At 42.8% G+C, this 18,709-nt stretch overlaps 1 protein-coding gene across 1 annotated transcript in view; it reads left to right on the forward strand.

The window, feature by feature from the left end:
• Window positions 1-18,709, forward strand: part of LOC5579937 (F-box/LRR-repeat protein 7) — a 219,419-nt gene that overhangs the window by 175,900 nt on the left and 24,810 nt on the right. The window contains exon 3 of the mRNA XM_021851070.1: window positions 2,937-3,873. Coding sequence (XP_021706762.1) covers window positions 2,957-3,873 — 917 coding nt within the window. The 5' untranslated portion in view covers window positions 2,937-2,956. The remainder of the gene's footprint in view (window positions 1-2,936; window positions 3,874-18,709) is intronic.

Consider the following 18,709-nt stretch of genomic DNA (forward strand, 5'->3'; position numbering starts at 1 on the left):
ATTTAATGATCTAAGGATATATGTATTCATTCAGAATTGTTGTATTTTATCTATGAGACTCTTTTATTCATAAGGAGCGAGAGAAAATGTCAATCAATTTCTCTCCCCCGTAATCTGTTTAATGCGCTAGGGCTTTGTTTTGTGGGTTAAGTTCTGTTATTTCCTCTACGAGAAAGAATGGTGATCAAATTATTTCTATTGATGTGTCATTTGGTGAGGAAAGGAAATCAATCGCCGAAGATTATTCTTTCTATTCGTAATAACTGGGCGAATAGTAATGTTAACTCACACAGTGGCTTCGTTTATAAGGAACTTTTATCCTACCTTATTACATCAGCAGCTTTAGCACAGGACACCAACGCGCCAGGCATCCAGCACACCATCATCCTAGTTGTGGGTTCGAATCCTGATTCCAACAAAAAAAAATCATTAAGCTGGTAAAGAAACCCATTGAAAGGTAGTCAATGGATTCATTGTTTTGTTTATTTTTAACGCAAGCCCTAAACATACATTGTTTTAAGCTAATATACATCATGAACCCTAAATATACAAACATAAATGCTTTAGTAGGGCTTGTGCTTTAAAACTGCTTTACCAAGTATTGCATTAATTTGGTTGTTGTGGGGCCCTTTCCCACTTTAATTATGCTTTATAAAGCTCTTAAAGGTTATGTCACTTTAAAACAAAATCTGATAGCATACTATAGAGCAAACATAAAGTATTCATATAAAGCTTCGTGGTTACTTGGGTACTGATTTTTTGCTGCAACTGAGTTTGTACGGTAAAGTTTGAATGTTACACAGATAAAAATATTTAAATTGCAATGTAGCGTAAACAGAAGAGTATAGTAAAAGTAAATCAAATTCATTTATTGTTACGGCATCACATTTAATTTTCAACTAAAGATGCTTGAATGTTACGTGATCAAGTAAATTTAATTCGAGAGCACAAGACTTGAGAACGAAACAGCGCTCCGCGTAAAAAATCTATAGGAAATCTAGTAGATACCATAAAGGTTGGACGATTGCCTATATTCAGTAGTCCAAGATCTGTACTACTTAAGTATTCTATCAGACTGAAACTTCTCAATAAACATTGACATCTGAGCTGCCCCAGATGATGTGATGAGAATTAGCATCACTGCCCATAATCAGCGGAAGGGCTTTTGTTACGCAGTATGCGATAACTCGTTTGAAATCATCCGTTATTTCCTGTTGAGGTCACTAACAGAAACGTCGATTGTGACAACACATACATCTCTGGCAGGTCACTCAGAAATGTCGAGTTTGTCATTTCATGTTTGCTGAATGTGGCAAAAACTGAGTCCACAATGTTACCTAGATAAAAGTTTCCCTTACGAAAATAAGATTCTTGCACTATCGCCATTTGGGCTGTACCATTTTTCATGAGTCTGCAAAGATTGCTCGTTGCTGTTTTTTTATGCTAAGAAATGATCTGAGCTATCCTAACCGTAGCCACTACCCAAACTAGGCAGGATTGAGCTTTTTGCAATCTCAGCACGGTATCTATTAAAAGTCACCGAAAACGAAAAAGCACATAGTACACTGTGTAAAACGCATGATGCGAATTCATATAGGTGATAATTTAAACTAAACAACAACAACAGCATTGCTCCGGGTAGCGCAGGAAGGGCACAATTGTGTAAAAGGTGCCCTGGTACTCCACAGGCTTCATTAGTGGTTAGTTTTTATGTAGACTCACCTAACCATTCATTCCTAGGCATGGTAAGCATGATGCCGTATACAATCATGAATTAGGGGTCATCTGTGATGTAGACTTTTACCACCGGAACAGACAGTCCCAAATGTTAATTCATAGCCAATTGAAACAACAAAAATCAAAATGTTAATAATACCTCAATTTAGTTTTACTGAATTCAGATGATAGATATAAAATGCATGTAATGTTTGAAATGATACTAATAAATAGACTTTAAAATGAATCCAGCTGAGATCTTAAGTATGTACTGCACCTTATGTTAATCCTATCCAAAGCCGGTCAGGAGCTCTGTATCCATACTTGAGTCAAGGCTGATGCCCCTGGGAGGAATTTTCGCAATCCGATGCTTACCGGTTGCCTGATTCTAATCTCGGATACCACCACCACCATTGATTAATGCATTTTATTGGCCTTGATACGCATAATTTATCAGGTGGAAATGGAGAAATTCATCGCAAAACAGCTTCTGCACTCTAGGCTAGAACGGTCAAACATTTGTTGCATCACTGCACGGCAGAGCAACAGAAGCAGGATAGGTACAGTGACGGATAAAATTTTGAGATTACCTTGGTAAATATATCTTTTTCTCTGAATTTCTGTTTTTTTTTTTTTTTTGTTAATATTGTTATTGTAATTTTGCTTTTAAAGGTATCCAATTTGACGAATGAATTATTTGCAGAACATAACAATAGTAGGAACTTATAAACATATATTTTTGAATTTGAAATAGTTCTGATGAAGAACAAGTACAGAAATTCAGCGAACATCATTATGTTTAGTGATGTGGACTTAAAGTTTCTACCGTCGCTGTATGTGGTGATCGCCCGAGCTGAAAGTGGAATGGAAATCCATCAAACGCAAAAGACTTCCAGGCAATAATGGTCCTTGCGCAGCTGACGAATTGATTCAAGTGCATCGTCGCTCACTCATGTGGAGAACGTGGGGGCTTTATTTTCTATCGTGCTGCATTTTATGCTCATTTGATTGATTATATCCTCTATCAAATCCGTTGCTACCAGCAATCACCTTTCGATCGTTTGTGTTTTATTGTTAGGTTTGAAGACCCATACAATTATAGTTAATTGGGATGATATATTTGTACCCAGTATATCTATCTATTTAAGCCTTCTAACTTGCTAATTTGTAAATGCACCAAAAACTAAAAAATACGTTATTATTTTCTTTTACTTTTGCAGATAGCACATATCTACCCAAGATGTCGCACCAACAGCGCCGTGGTGCACCGGTAGAGTGTCCGCTAGCGTCCCTTGGGCGGAACACTCCTTCGATGGACGCCCTTCAGTATCACCACCCACTGAGCTCCAGTCCGCTGGATCCACAAGCGTACCAAATGTCCCGCAAATCACCGATCCTCGGTATCGATTCGGACATCTACACTGCCGAAACGAGCCTAGTAACGAATCACCCTACTGCTAATGGATGCGCTAGTGATAAAACCTTAGAAAATGGCAATATGCTCTCCAGGAGCTCCTCTTCATCAATAGATCAAAACGCACCATTTCTGCATCAACCTCCACCGCCCAATGTCAGCAGACGAGGCGAGTACCGGCCGCTAAGGCCTCGGACATACACTCCCATAGATGCACTACTAACCAACACCTATCAGCACCATCAAAGACTGTCCCCGGTTCTCATGGACCTCCAACGGAACCACGGGAACTACTCGAGGGAAGGACAATCGCTAACGTCCCTCTCGGAAGCGGATCGTTATTTTCTAGAGGAGAAGATGGATTCCCTCTACATTCAAGGTGCCATCCGACGGAACGCCAACACTCCGTCCAGTCTCACCCGGAACCAGTCCAGCAGCAGCAACAACACCGAGCGGTACTATCTGGAGAACGAGAACATCGACGCGATCTACAACTTCTGTCACGCTGCGGCCGCGGTCACCACTCTCAACTCGCACAACTCCTCCTCGAAGGCGTCTTCGAGTCACAACGACTGTTTAGATTCTAGTTCACCAAATCTGCTGCGGCGAGCGTCCAGTCCGGAAACGAGCGGCTCCGATCGGTATCTGATCAACCGGATACGGGGCTCACCGGCGTACCACGGGAGGAGCTCACGCCTCGCTCAGCAGATGAAAGTTAACTCGACAGATTTCGTTGATGGGAGGTGAGTCAGAACAAGTCTTTAACACTAAATATCTAGGATTGTAACTAAGCTATACTGCCCATAAAAGCATAACTGTCCCATATTGATTTTTGAACCAACACCTTTTTTCATCGCAACATTCATGTTTTTATATACACCTCACTATGCATATGAACATGTTTACACTTTGTTTGAAAATGTTGTGGAAGAATATGAAGTTGGTGCAGTCCCATATTGAAAAATAAAGGCATAAAAGTCTCTATACGAACTTTGAACCCCAACAACAACTGAAAAACTGGGATTATGTTGAACTTTATATTTTTTACTGATCAATATTATCAAAATGAATATTCTGTGGGGTGGAGCTAAATGAATTTTGCATTCAAAAATTTACCAGAAAATTATAAACATTTGTATAAAAATGCAAACTTAAAACTTTGAGCGCAATTTTCTCAATGCCTACTAATTCAATATGGGACAGTTATGCCTTTATGGGCGGTATACAAGATTCGATAAGTTTGGCAACGACAGTATTTTGGAAGCAGTATCGGTACACTTTTTGGGAGAAGTCATGTGTGCTCAAACAGCCGTAACTATTCAACAACTAGACCACGCTGAGGATAACAGGGTCAAATCCAGCTGGTCGAGGATCCTTTTCATCACCAATCCTATCTCTATCTCTACCTGCAACCATGTACTTCGTTTTGGTTGAATTAATCTTCAGGCTTATCCTCGCTATCACCATCTTAAAAGGCACGAAGGCCTTCTCACTTACCTGCGATCGATTCCAATAAGGTCGATATCGTCCGCAAATCCAAGGAGCATGTGCGACCGTGTGATGATAGTGCCATGTCTCTGCACACCAGATCTCCCGATAGCACCCTCTAGTGCAATGTTGAACAGTAAATTCAAAAGTGCGTCTCCCTGCTGCAATCCATCTAACTTCAGTCTAATTAGTTTTGCCAGAAAACCATAGTCAGACATTGTCCTCCACAGTTCATTTCTTTTCACTGAATCGTATGCCGTCTTAAAATCAATAAACAGGTTATGAGTCTGCAAGTTATACTTAAATTGCTCTTTCCACCTGGCAGCCACCGCCGCACATTGGGGAAATCCGAACCCAAAGGTGGAAAAAATTGATAACTTTCACAATAGAAAGACTAAAAATAAGTTTTATAGCTTGTTCGAAAGGAAATTTTCTCAGAAATCGATTGGTGATGGTTTCATGAATGTGGGACCGCTCTGGGATAAGCTATGGTGCCCGTTTTGCCCCGATTCCTTGAAAATTTTTGATTTTTATGTTGTTTTGTGTAAAATTGTTTTATTGTGGAGAATATTTCCGATGAATTCCATCATCCCTAATTCATTCAACATTGTTCAACAGAGAACGTTATTAAAAAATGGAAATTTAGGGGATTATAGGGCCAAATGAACAATGAAATATTTTTTGAGAGGATTTATTGTTTTTCATTTTTTCAACGTGTTTTTTATTGAAATAAATACTAAAATAGTAAAATAACCATAAATGTAGCTTGCAGAAATAAGTTGTAGTGAAATTTATAAGAAATGTATGATAATTAATTATGCTCTATGCACAATATTGTGAATAATTAACCTTCTTATATCACAAATTCCAAACATTTCCAAACGATATGCAATAGTTTGGGTACACGATATTGATCTAAATGATCGATTGCCGTTAGCCTCATTGATAGCAGGTAGTGGGAGCATACAGCTTTTTGGCTATTTTTGCCCAAATTCCCCTAAAAACGATTTGATTCAAAATTAATTGAACAGATATCTCCAAATAAAATTTATTATGTACTGATTTGTTTATTCTGTATCTAATACAATATAAAGCATAAAACGTAGGAGATTATGGGGATCTTTTACAAACAAATAAAAAACTAATCAAATAAAAAAACAAAAAATGAATCCACCAAGAAACCATCTGTCGTTTTCTTCTGATTGAAACAAATTACATATCAGGTTAGTTACACAATCACTACTGTAGTAATTTCATGAAAGTTAAATTGCATTTTACAAGAAATTATTCGAGAATAATTTTGTCTTTTTATGGATATTTGGTATTACAATATTTTAATTGCCATCATACACTAGAGAAAAAGTGACAATAAAAGTGAAAATGCAGTTGCTAACCATGCTCAATTCTAGATTTTTTCCAAAATCGATCATTCATTCAATTAGTATAATATATACTACTATGTTTGTTATGTTTCCGCCCTCTACAAACAGATTGCTTGTTAGTTGACATTTATGTCCCTCTTGGTGAATCATACTGTGTTAATATTGTAAACAGTTATTATGGTTACATCTGTTTGACTGAATGTTAAGCATCCAATAGCTTACTAAAATGCATAACATAAAGATATTATTTTCTTGTTTTATATGTTTTCATAAAAAAGTACGAACAAACTTGAATAACAAAAAGATAAACGCTGAGTCACCAGATAGCATGCATTTATATATCTTAGTTTGTTTTCATTTCGTTGAATAAGCAGGCCACATAACAAACAAAACATAAATTATACTAATGAAATGGATAAATGAGTTTGAAAAATATTGAGAATTGAGCATTACAACTACTACATGTTATACAATACAAATGTGCCATATTTAAATATATGGAAGACTTTGTTTGTTCACTTTTATGACCACTATTTCTGTAGTAGGGTGTAGAGGTACATAGGCACTTCCATGATTCACTTTGCCCAGGGGAATTTTTTCAGTTAAATTGTCTGAAACTTTGCAATAAGAAACACTTTAAAACGATGCATACTCTGACCAAATATGAGCTTTGTAGTTTTCAAAAACCCCACTGCCGAATATTGTTATAATAAACATTTGTAAAAAGACAAAATTATTTCCCAAATAATTACGTGTAAAATGCAATTTTACTCTCATCAAATTTCTACAGTTAACCTACTAACTTAATCCTGAGCGATTTGTTTCAGCCAGAAAAAAAAACTGCAGAAGGTTTCTTAATGGATTCATTTTTGAGTTTTTTTTTCAATTTATGTGTAAAAATCCCCATAATCTCCTATGTTTTATTATTGAAATACTGCATAATCCACTGAATAAACAATTTAGTAAATAATAAATTTAATTCGGAGATATCGGTTCAATTAATTATGAAACAAATCGTTTTTAGGGGAATCGGGGCAAAAATAGCCAAAAAACTATATGCTCCCACTATCTGCTATCAATGAGGCTAACGGCAATTGATCATTTAGATCAATATCGTGTACCCAAACTATCGCATATCGTTTGGAAATGTTTGCAATTTGTGATATAAGAAAGTAAATTATTCACAATACTGTGCAAAGAGCATAATTAATTATCATATATTTTCTATAAATTTCACTACAACTTTTTTTCTGCAAGCTATACTTATGGTTATTTTACTAGGGAAAGTGTACCAGTTATGGCCATAGTGGTTCCCTATTTGGTGATATGCACATTTTCAATAACTTTCACATTTTTCATCTCTTCGAATGTTTCATCATCAAGTTATATAGTATATCAAACTGCTGAAATACACAAAACCTTTTGAAATGTAGAATTATTCAAATCAACACGTATGGCGAAATAGGGAACCACTATGGCCATAACTGGTACACCTACCCTATTTTAGTATTTATTTCAATAAAAAACACGTTGAAAAAATTAAAAACAAAAAATCCTCTTCAAAAATATTTTACTGTACATTTGGCCCCATAATCCCCTAAATGTCCATATTTTTATAACGTTCTCTGTTGAACATTGTTGAATGGACTAGAAATGACGGAGTTCATCGGAAATAATCTCCATAATAAAACAATTTTACACAAAACAACATGAAAATCAAAACTTTCCAAGGAATCAGGGCAAAACGGGCACCATTGCTTATCCCAGAGCGATCACACGTTTATGAAACCATCACCAATCGATTCCTGAGAAAATTTCCTTCCGAACAAGCTATAAAACTTATTTTTAGTCTTTCTATTGTGAAAGTTATCAATTTTTTCCACCTTTGGGTTCGGATTTCCCCAATGTGCGCCGTTTCATCGGCCAGCAAATTCCCTTCTCGATCATTGCACATGGCAGGCACAGGAACGGTATTGTACCGTGCGCCATTGACCGTTGCATAAAATCTCCGCATATTGTTCCGGTTCATGCTTTCTTGAGCTTCAGCTACCACACTTTCATTATGCTGCCTTTTTTATTCTGCGGTGGGTTCGCTTTTCTTCAGCTCTCGCTACCCTGTACCGCTCTCTGTTCTGTCGGGCACCGGCCGCAAGCATACGGCTTCTGGCGACATTCTTCATGTCTGTCACTCTCTGGCACTCTTCGTCGAACCAGTCGTTTCGTCTTCGTCGTTGACCAGTACCAATCACTTCCCGCGTCGTTGTTGTCACAGCTTCGTGGATAGGGTCATCGACACAGTCGACATCTCCAGAAACGTTGATTTTTCCCAACTGCTCGTCTAGCTGCTGGCGGTACTGTGCAGCTACCCCATCAGACGATAAGTGTTGGATATAGAAGCGAGGCGTTCTGGTCGTTCTGGAGCTCGTGACGCTGGATAACTGCGCCCGAATTTTAGCTACATCGTGATAATGATCCGAGTCGATATTAGGGCCTCGGAAGGTCCTGACATCCATGACATCAGAGAAATGTCGATTGTTGGTAACGGAATGGAGAAATGTCCATTGTTGGTAACGGAATGTAAGCTTTCCGTCCCAATGACGGGTCGGAAGAAGTCTTCTTTCCCGATCTGCGCATTTGCGTCGCCGATGGCTAACTTGACATCTTGTTATGGGCACTCTCTGTAGGTCTTATCTAGGCTCTCATAGAACTCATCCTTCATGTCACCGGGCTTATCGTTTATTAGTGCATATAAGTTGATCAGGCTGTAAATGAAGAACTAGTCCTTTATTCACATTCACTGTGGCTGCAATTTGTCTCTTCAACTGAGTGACGTTTAGGGTAGTGATTTTGAGGCCGGTCACACGTCTGGGCCATGTAAGACTTTTTTCGATAGGGTTTGTTGGTGCGCTTGATTTCATTGCTCTGCTCGTCATGCTCTTATGGCGAACTGGCTGAATGCCGAGGTCTGTCTTGCGGTTTGGGTTGGGAGTGATTTCCGGTTCACAAGTGCCCCGACGACCCTAAGCCGGCGATTCGTCGTTATCGATACCAGTCGGCGTAGTTCCCGACGGTGAAGCTAGCCTACTCTGATGAAGAGTATCCCGAAGACGGAAGAATATCCCGAAACCGGTAACGTTACTCGTTGTTCTTACTCCGTTGTTGGATTCGGGTTGGAGGATAGCTTCCGGTTCACTGGCGCTCCGACGACTGAAGCTTGTGATACGCTACGTACGTCGTGGGAATTCACTCTTTGGAGACCGCTACATGGAATGGCTCGATGGATGGATGTTGGCTGGTTGAAAAATAAACACCTAAAACGCTTTCAAATGTCAAGAGAAGATGCCAAACTGACTTTGACGTCTGAGTACCGTCGCATTGAAGTCTCCATAAATAGAACAAATGTGTATGTATATGTGTGTTTCGTGACGATTTGCGCTCCAGATGCGTTAGTCTGGAGCTTTTACACAAGCTGTCAGTCGTTACAGCTCACGGGTCGGATTCGCTAGATGGAAGGCAGTCGTGTTCCAACCAGCGAATCCTAGCTGTACTCGGGATAGTCCCCGGCGGTGGTTCTATCCGACTCAGACAAACACTTTCCCGGCGGTGGAAGATATTCCGAACCGATGGTATCCGGGCAGATGCCGATGTCGGTTCTGTGGATTCCAGTGGAGTTTGGTTCACAAGCACCCAGACGATCATTTTCCGGGGCTAATTCGAGGTCTACTCAACTAGTCGCACGCAACCGTTAACTCGATGCTGGTCGGTTTAATACCTGGATCGGTGGAGGGAGACTTCTGGTTCGCAGGTGCCTGACTGCTCATCACCGGTACAACGTGATGCTCGAACTACTAGGGTTAGTCCCCAACGGAGGATCTAACCTACTCCGATCGCGGCTCGAGCCCTTTGGTCTTCTCGCTATTTCTGTTGCAGGGACGACATGATTTGCGTTATCGCTTCTGTTCTGGCGATATGGTTCTATACGCACTCGCAGCTCGCACTCTCATCAGCCGAAACGGCTTTTCGCGGTTCCGCTTTGCTTCCAGGGCCATGCCCGAAGCAGGTACTCCATACCTTAGTGTTGATGACGAGACATTAGCTAGCAGACGCCTAGTACTGCTGCTTGGACCACCTAAGTTTGGCATTGTTCTCTCTATTGCATTCATTGCTTTCTCGGATTTTTCGCATGCGTAATCAACGTGGCTGTTAAAATTCTGCCGATCTTCGATCATTACTCCCAGGCGCTTCTATACGCGTTTTGGTGCAATCAGGTCCGTCACACTCGGGCTCAGATTGGGTACCACTTCTAGTACTGCATTCCGTCCCTCGGTAGTGCAAAAGTTCCCAAGTTTGACAGATCGCAGTACACTTTTCACGGCATTCTAGATTACCTTATGAGCCATATAATTTTGGGCAACTGCAAGGGACATGGAGGTCTTTAATTTGTCTTTGGTGGAATCGTTGACCTGCATCTGCTGAACCGCCTTGCAGTTGCTGAATAGCAGCACCTCTGTTTTGTGGTGAGCTATCTGCAGTTTGACTCCGCTCATCCAGCCATCGATTGCGTCAATTGTTTCCATCATCGACATCTCCACTTCTTCCAGCGTCTCACCCATCACCATTAGTGACGTATCATCCGCAAAACCAACAATCTTCACCTTCCAGGACAGCCGCAGTGTCAAGACTACATCATACATTCCGTTCCAAAGAGTTAGACCGAGAATGGAACCTTGAGGGACGCCCGCTGTCACTTGCATTGACCTCTGCCTTTTATTTGTTTCGTACACCAAGATTTTGCTCTGGAAGTAGTTCTTCAGGATCTTGCACAGATAGTCGGGGACCTGCATTCTGTGCATTACTGTGGCGATATCCTTCCAGCTGGCACTGTTGAATGCGTTCTTCACATCTATTGGAACCAAGGCGCAGTATCGATCTCCTCTTCGTTTGTGCTTTCTCAGCACACTCGAGTACTGTTCGAATTACGTCTACCGTCGCTACTCCTTTGCGGAATCCAAACTGCATTTTCGACAACCCGTAAACTTTGTCAGCCTGTTGAGGATGATTCTGTCCAGGAGTTTTCCAAACGTATCCAGCAGGCAAATGGGCCCAAACGTGGCTTCGTCAAGACACTTCTGCAACACATTCCTGTACTTGTTCGGATAAGCCAGACTTTTAGACTTTTGCCGGGCCTCTGCGATTGCTTCTGCGTCTTCACTGTACGGCGTTGGTGACCACAACCTTGTATAGTGTTTCGGGAAGACACCCTCGACGTGTATATGATGTTTTTCTTTTTTATAGAATTTTCGCACTTCTACCTACCTTGATACCTTGATGGTTACAGCGTAGCGTCACGCCATTGCCGGGCGTATTGTAGAGCTCCACATTCGTCGGTCTTGGGTGAAACTTCTCCAGTTGCCCCGAACGTTTAGGGTCGCCAGGTCCTCTTCCACTGCGTACAGCCAGCGTATTCGTGGTCTTCCCCGAAGCCGCCGACCTCTGCCTGGTTCCCTACTGAATATTATTTTTGCAATTCTTTCTTCCGACATTCGTACTGAGTGACCAGCCCACTAAAGTCTTCCGTATTATACACGATTGATAATATTCGCATCTTTATACACTTGATACAACTCGTGATTCATGCGTCTGCGTCACACACCATTTTCGAGTTTCGCACCGAGTATTGTCCGCAGCACTCTACGCTTAAAAACACCGAGAGCTTGAAAATACCTGAAGGTCGTAGACACAAAAGTCAATTTGGACAAATCGAGATGAAGATTGTGAAAAATAATGGAATCGTTCTGGTGTGCTTCGATCCCACGACTCCCAATACGCTAGACTGGGCGCGTTAACCAACTACGCCACAGAACGGGTAACGATTCTGCAGCGCAATCGGCCAACCAGAAACCAAAGTCCGTCACGACCCCATTTTCTCTTCACAACCTTACACCTCCTTCGGCTCTCTGAGATGCCCAATTCGACTCTGCTAAGCGTACCCACGAACAACAGTGAGAGATTTTATTTTTAGCGTCGCACTGTTGCCTTGTTTGTGCCACACTACTCATAAGCCAACGTTGGCTCAATGAGATGGTTAGTATGGGTCCGGCTTTCGACGTGGTCGTATCTCGTCATATCGACCCCTTTTGCGATAGAGAGATCGCCGCTCAATTTTACTCAACTAGGGTTGTCATGTCTATTACGGCTTAACCAGCCGACGGTGTTTTGAAAATACCTGAAGGTCGTAGACACAAAAGTCAATTTGGACAAATTGAGATGTAAGATTGTGAAAAAGCTTTCCGATCTGACTCTTTCAACGTCCACGCTTCGTGCCCGTAGAGAGCCACCGGAAGAATCAATGTTTTATACAGGGCGAATTTTGTTTCCGTTTGTAAGCTGCGGGACCTAAGCTGGTTACGTAGTCCGTAAAAGGCCCTATTCGCAGCCGCAACACGTCTTTTTGTTGAAAGGCTAGTCCGCTAAGACCACGCAGATCCTAGCGAGGCTAGCCCGTCCACATCCGATTGCAAATCATAAAGAAATACAATACAGTAGATGTCTCCTTCAACTGGGCAGCTAACTGACTGATACCTCAATCAGCAGCTGCAACTCTCTTTATTCATTCCAGGTATATATTTTTACAATTCAACATCCTACACAAATATTATACCTCACAACAAATCTTCTACACTTTTACCTACGACGACGCATGCTTCTCAACCGACGATTCTTCTACCTGAGATGCGACACTACCTCTATTCCAACACTCCTCCTTAGGGTCGCAACCTCAACTCCCGATCGTCTCCTCCTGTCTCGAAACTCCTCCTCGTTCCGAACTTCGTACATGCTTCGTCCTCCATCCGAGCTCCTCCTGACTTCGATCCTGTCCACGAGCTCGTTTGACCAGCCAGCTGCCATCCAGTGTCCTGTATCGCCTACGTTCCCGATAGATCCCGTCCTCCGTTGCGGCCAATCCATCCTTCCTGAGGATCCCGTCCTGCGCCACGCGGCTTATGCGGCCAATCTTCCTCCAGAACGATACATGCTGTAAGAACACGTTCCTGGGCCCATAACCTGTTGGATCCCAGCGCAGTGGACACGGTTACACGAAACAAACCATACCCGTCCCGGGATTCACGTGATCGGATAAAAGTAAATTACGATTACGACGACTTATTTTCTCATTTTTACATCTATTTACAACGAGTAAGCAGTACGGACTAAAAAAAAAACAATAACAACCATACATATCCATCAGCATAAATGCTTCGTTAATTTACACACTCACACACTCAACACCTATGCAAATGTCAGTCGTCGTCATGTCATCAACCAGGGGGTTGACCTCACTCGCTTTTTCACATGTGTTGCCAGGGGGCTGTCACTACTCTATCTCAACACTCCTCCTTAGTGCAGCCCACTTGTTCTTATTACTTCAATTTTTCACTCCTCCTGCTTCAGCTCAGAGTTCAATGCATTGTTAGTACTGCTGAAGATAATACAAACCGTTTCTCTTCTTACCTACAGCAATTACCGTACCATCCCTCATGATTCGACAGCTTGTCGATCCAAAAACTACTGTAAAGCCATCTTCTGTTATTCTGCTGACTGACAACCGAGACTTGCGACTGAATTTGTCATGTGTTTTGTGCACCCAGTATCGAGAATCCATTTTCCAGCAAGCACATCACTTTCAGTAGTGACCGTGAAGCACACTCCACGATCAGCACCATCACGTACCGGTTCTGGCTGCTGTACAGTTATTGCCTTCGCTTGATCTTTTCTCATGTTGTTTTTCGTCTCCTCCAACAAAATAGGGCAGCTTCTCTGGAAATGGCCTTCTCGTCCACAATAGTAGCACGTCCGAACATAATTTCGACGATTCTCTATCTGCACTGTTGTTTTCAATACATTTTCATGGACGTTCTCCTGCTTACTGTATTCACTTTTCCGTCTCCACTCATCCAGCAGCTTTCCCTTCACATAATCAAGTTTCAAATCTTCTTCAGGACGTCCTTCCAACGCAGTTACGAGTGGGCTGAAGGACACAGGCAGACTTGACAACAAAATAGCTACAACAAGATGTTCCTTTAGCGATTCTCCCATCCTGGCCAAACGGTGAACTAACTCTGATGCTTCCAACAGATGGTCGGACATGTTTCCATTTTCTTCCAAGCGCATCGAACAAAGTTTTCTAAGAATGTGAATCTTGTTCGATAAAGATCCTCGCTCGTGATAGCTTTTGAGCTTCTCCCACATTTCCTTCGCTGTAGCAGCTTCCATGACGTGGATTAACTGGCTATCATCCAGTGCCAATCCGATTATCGCACGAGCCTTTTCGTCCTTTCTAGTCCATGCTGTCGTCATATCCGCAGACTCCGGCTTGGAGTCCTTCACTATCGTCCACAAATCATCCTTCATCAGCATCAGCTCCATTCTAAATCTCCATGTTGACCAGTTCACATCGTTCAACCGATCAAACGTTATCTTTGCTTCTGCCATTTTACGCTTGGTAAAAGTAATTCGTCCAAAAAAATACTACTTTCGGACCACTGTGTTGCACTTTTCTCTAGATTGTATCTGTACACTGAGAACAGCGTTGCGGTTGAAAATACTATATCAGAGGGTTAAATTAAATACACAACGCCACTTGATTTGTGCAGACTAAATTCGCATTTATTTAGAATATTTTGTGCATTCAATTTTACCATGGCACCATTTGTATAGTAAAAATTACTATGTCATGGTTAAAAACTTGCAGCAGACCAGAATCGAACCGAGGATCTGGCGATTGTCAAGCGCGAACGCTAGCCGCTCGGTTATCGACGCGGTTGGATTGAGAGGGAACAAAACGCAAATAAAAAGCGTTCATTACAGCTCAATCGTGGTTGGAATAGTAAATTTAAAAACACGTTCATGGTTCTCATTACTGCAACGCTTGTTTCAGTGTAGTAAACAGTCTCACGTTCCAGTCTAACACCGTCTCACTCTCTCACTGCTCTCACTTGAAAGTCCATACAAAAACAAAACAAAATGAACACCAAACGTTTCAATGCAACAATCGGCGCAACTGCTAATCGCTCCTCCTCGATAAAAATTACCAGCAACAGTGTCCGCACTATATTCTTCCACTCTGGCTTGACCAACATTACCGCCAAAGATGCTTCACCCGACAAAACTTTCTTCTAAATCTGCTATTCGACAGCAGCATTTAGGCACGCCAAGGGCGCATAATCATTCACAGAGTCGTTCGCAAAACCTCTCTGACCAGAGTACACTTTCTAAGTACTTTCTTCTGAAATCTGGGCCAATAACCTGTTGAAAGGCTAGTCCGCTAAGACCACGCAGATCCTAGCGAGGCTAGCCCGTCCACATCCGATTGCAAATCATAAAGAAATACAATACAGTAGATGTCTCCTTCAACTGGGCAGCTAACTGACTGATACCTCAATCAGCAGCTGCAACTCTCTTTATTCATTCCAGGTATATATTTTTACAATTCAACATCCTACACAAATATTATACCTCACAACAAATCTTCTACACTTTTACCTACGACGACGCATGCTTCTCAACCGACGATTCTTCTACCTGAGATGCGACACTACCTCTATTCCAACACTTTTCACTTCGCGGGAAACGTCGTTGTCACATGTCACAAGTGTTCCAAGATAAACAAATTCTTCAACAACTTCAAACACATCCCCATCAAACACTACTTCAGCACCTACACCACCGTGCCTGACTCTATCTCTACCTGCAACCATGTACTTCGTTTTGGTAAAATTAATAGTCAGGCCTATCCTCGCTGTCTCCTTCTTCAGAGGCACGAAGGCCTCTTCCACTGACCTGCGATCAATTCCAATTAGGTCTATATCGTCTGCAAAGCCAAGGAGCATGTGCGACCTTGTGATAATAGTGCCATTTCTCTGCACGCCAGATCTCCTAATAGCACCCTCCAGTGCAATGTTGAACAGTAAATTCGAAAGTGCGTCTCCCTGCTTCAATCCGTCTAACGTCACGAACGAGATTGACACCTCGTCTGCGATCCGAACACTTGATTTCGAACCATCCAGCGTAGCACGTATCAGCCTAATTAGTTTCGCCGGAAAACCATTTTCAGACATTATCGGCCAAAGCTCATTTCTTTTCACTGAGTCGAACGCCGCCTTGAAATCAATAAACAGATGGTGAGTCTGCAAGTTATACTCCCGGAATTTGTCTAGGATCATTCGCAAGCTAAACATCTGGTCCGTTGTCGAACGGCCCTCACGAAAACCAGCTTGGTATTCGCCGACGAAGGACTCCTCGAGCGGTCACAGTCTGTTAAACAGGATGCGCGACAGAATTTTGTACGCCGAATTCAGCAGGGTAATTCCTCTGTAATTGGCACAATCCAGTCTGTGCCCTTTCCTGTAGATAGGGCGGATGAGGCCATCCAACCAGCCGGCGGGCAATTATTCGTCCTCCCATACCTTCAGAAGTACTCGGTGGATCGACTGGTAAAGCTGCTCGCTTCCGTGCTTGAGAAGCTCGACCGGTATCTCGTCCTTCCCAGCAGCCTTACAGTTCTTCAGCTCGCTGATAGCCTTTTTAACCTTTCCTATGGTCGTCGTCATCTATGTTCATCCTGTTCCTCGCTACATTTCCATTTCCACCGTTCAACAATTGCTGAAAGTGCTCCTTCCAACTGGCAGCCACCGCCGTTTTATCGGTCAGCAAATTCCCTTCTCGATCATTGCACATGGCGGGCACTGGTACGGTATTGTGCCGCACACCATTGACCGTTGCATAGAATCTCCGCATATCATTCCGGTTCATGCTTTCTTGAGCGTCAGCTACCACACTCTCTTCGTGCTGCCTTTTCTTTCTGCGGTAGATTCGCTTTTCGACGGCTCTCGCTGCCCTGTACCGCTCTCTGTTCTGTCGGGTACCGGCCACAAGCCTACGGCTTCTGGCAACATTCTTCATGTCTGTCACTCTCTGGCACTCTTCATCGAACCAGTCGTTTCGTCTTCGTCGTTGACCAGTGCCGATCACTTCCCGCGCCGTTGTTGTCACAGCTTCGTGGATAGGGTCCCACAGGCTGTCGATATCTCCAGCAACGTTGATTCTTCCCAACTGCTGACGGTATTGCGCAGCTACCCCATCAGTCGACAAGCGTTGTATTGTCGCACCGCCACCAAACCGGATCGCGCCAGTGAGACTCGCGACGCGCCTCAACTCGCGTGATTTTGAAATCAGTTTTTGAGTGTGGCGCTGCATTCTTACGATGTTTATGAACACAGCGCACTATAGAAATATTAGTCCCAACGCTTGGAGATTGAGAAAAAATAAATTTAAAAAAAATGTTTGTACTTATTTCTACCGGATCCATAATATATTGAAGCGCAGCGTTCTGTTTGTTGTGGAATTCGTGACGCTGGATAACCGCGCCCGAATTTTAGCTACAACGAGATAATGATCCGAGTCGATATTAAGGCCTCGGAAGGTCCTGACATCCATGACATCTGAGAAATGTCGCCCATCAACCAGCACGTGGTCTATTTGGGAGCAGGCATCGCCATGTGTGTTTGCGGATATTCTTTCGTGCGAAGTAGGTACTGCTGATTTCCATCTCTCTAGCAGCAGCGAAGGTTACTAGCCGCAGGCCATATCATTGGTAACGGAATGAAGGCTTTCCGTTCCAATGACGGGTCGGAAGAAATCTTCTTTCCCGATCTGCGCATTTGCGTTACCGATGACTATCTTGACATCTTTTTTTTTGGCACTCTCCGTAGGCCTTATCCAGGCTCTCATAGAACTCATCCTTCATGTCATCGGGCTTATCGTTCGTTGGCGCATATATGCTGATCAGGCTGTAGTTGAAGAACTTGCCCCTTCGTACTTCTAGCAAAGCTAGAAACGTCAACTTATCTGGGGAGCACATGGGGTTGAGGCTCTGTGGTTCTTACGGTCTACTGCGGATGCACGTCTCGAGTGCGGTAACAAAGAAAAAAGAGGAAAATAACTCTGTACCACGTCACCTTTCTTTGGCTTTCTTTCCACAAATCCGATATCCCCTTGGAACTACCTCATGGTATTACTTCAGGGGGCGGAGGGCTTGTTGATGCTTCTTCGCCTTTTCGTCACCTTTTGCTCTATTCAATCTGGCTGCAATCTTTTTTTTTCTTTATTAAAGCGATTTTTCGCCCCAAGCGAGTTCACCACTAAGCAGGCTGCAATTTGTTTCTTCAACGTCACTCACATTTTGGGGCCAGCCACACGCCTGGGTCATGTGAGACTTTATTCGATAGAAGCTACTGCGTTTGTTGGTGCGCTTGACTTCATTACTCTGCTCGTCATGCTATACGGGCGGACTGGATTGAAGGTCGAGGTCGGTCTTGCGGTTCGCATGCGCCTCGACTACCTAAAGCCGGTGGTTTGTCGTGATCGATACAACTCGGCGTAGTTTACGATGGTGAAGCTAGCCTACTTCGATGAAGAGCACCTCAACGGATATCTCCAGAAACCGGCAACGTTACGCGTTGTTCTTACACCGTTGTTGGTCGGTAGAGTGCCGAATTCGGCCCAGCAAATCCGGTTGGAGTATGGCTTCTGGTTCACTGGTGCTCCGACGATTCAAGCCGGTGATACGCTACTTATATGTTCTACTCGGAATAGTCCACTGCGCTGGTTCTATTCTACTCCGAAGAAGATTTTTCCAGCGGCGGAAGAT

Source organism: Aedes aegypti, chromosome 3 (genome assembly GCF_002204515.2).
Source record: "Aedes aegypti strain LVP_AGWG chromosome 3, AaegL5.0 Primary Assembly, whole genome shotgun sequence".
NCBI classification, from domain to species: Eukaryota; Metazoa; Arthropoda; class Insecta; order Diptera; family Culicidae; genus Aedes; species Aedes aegypti.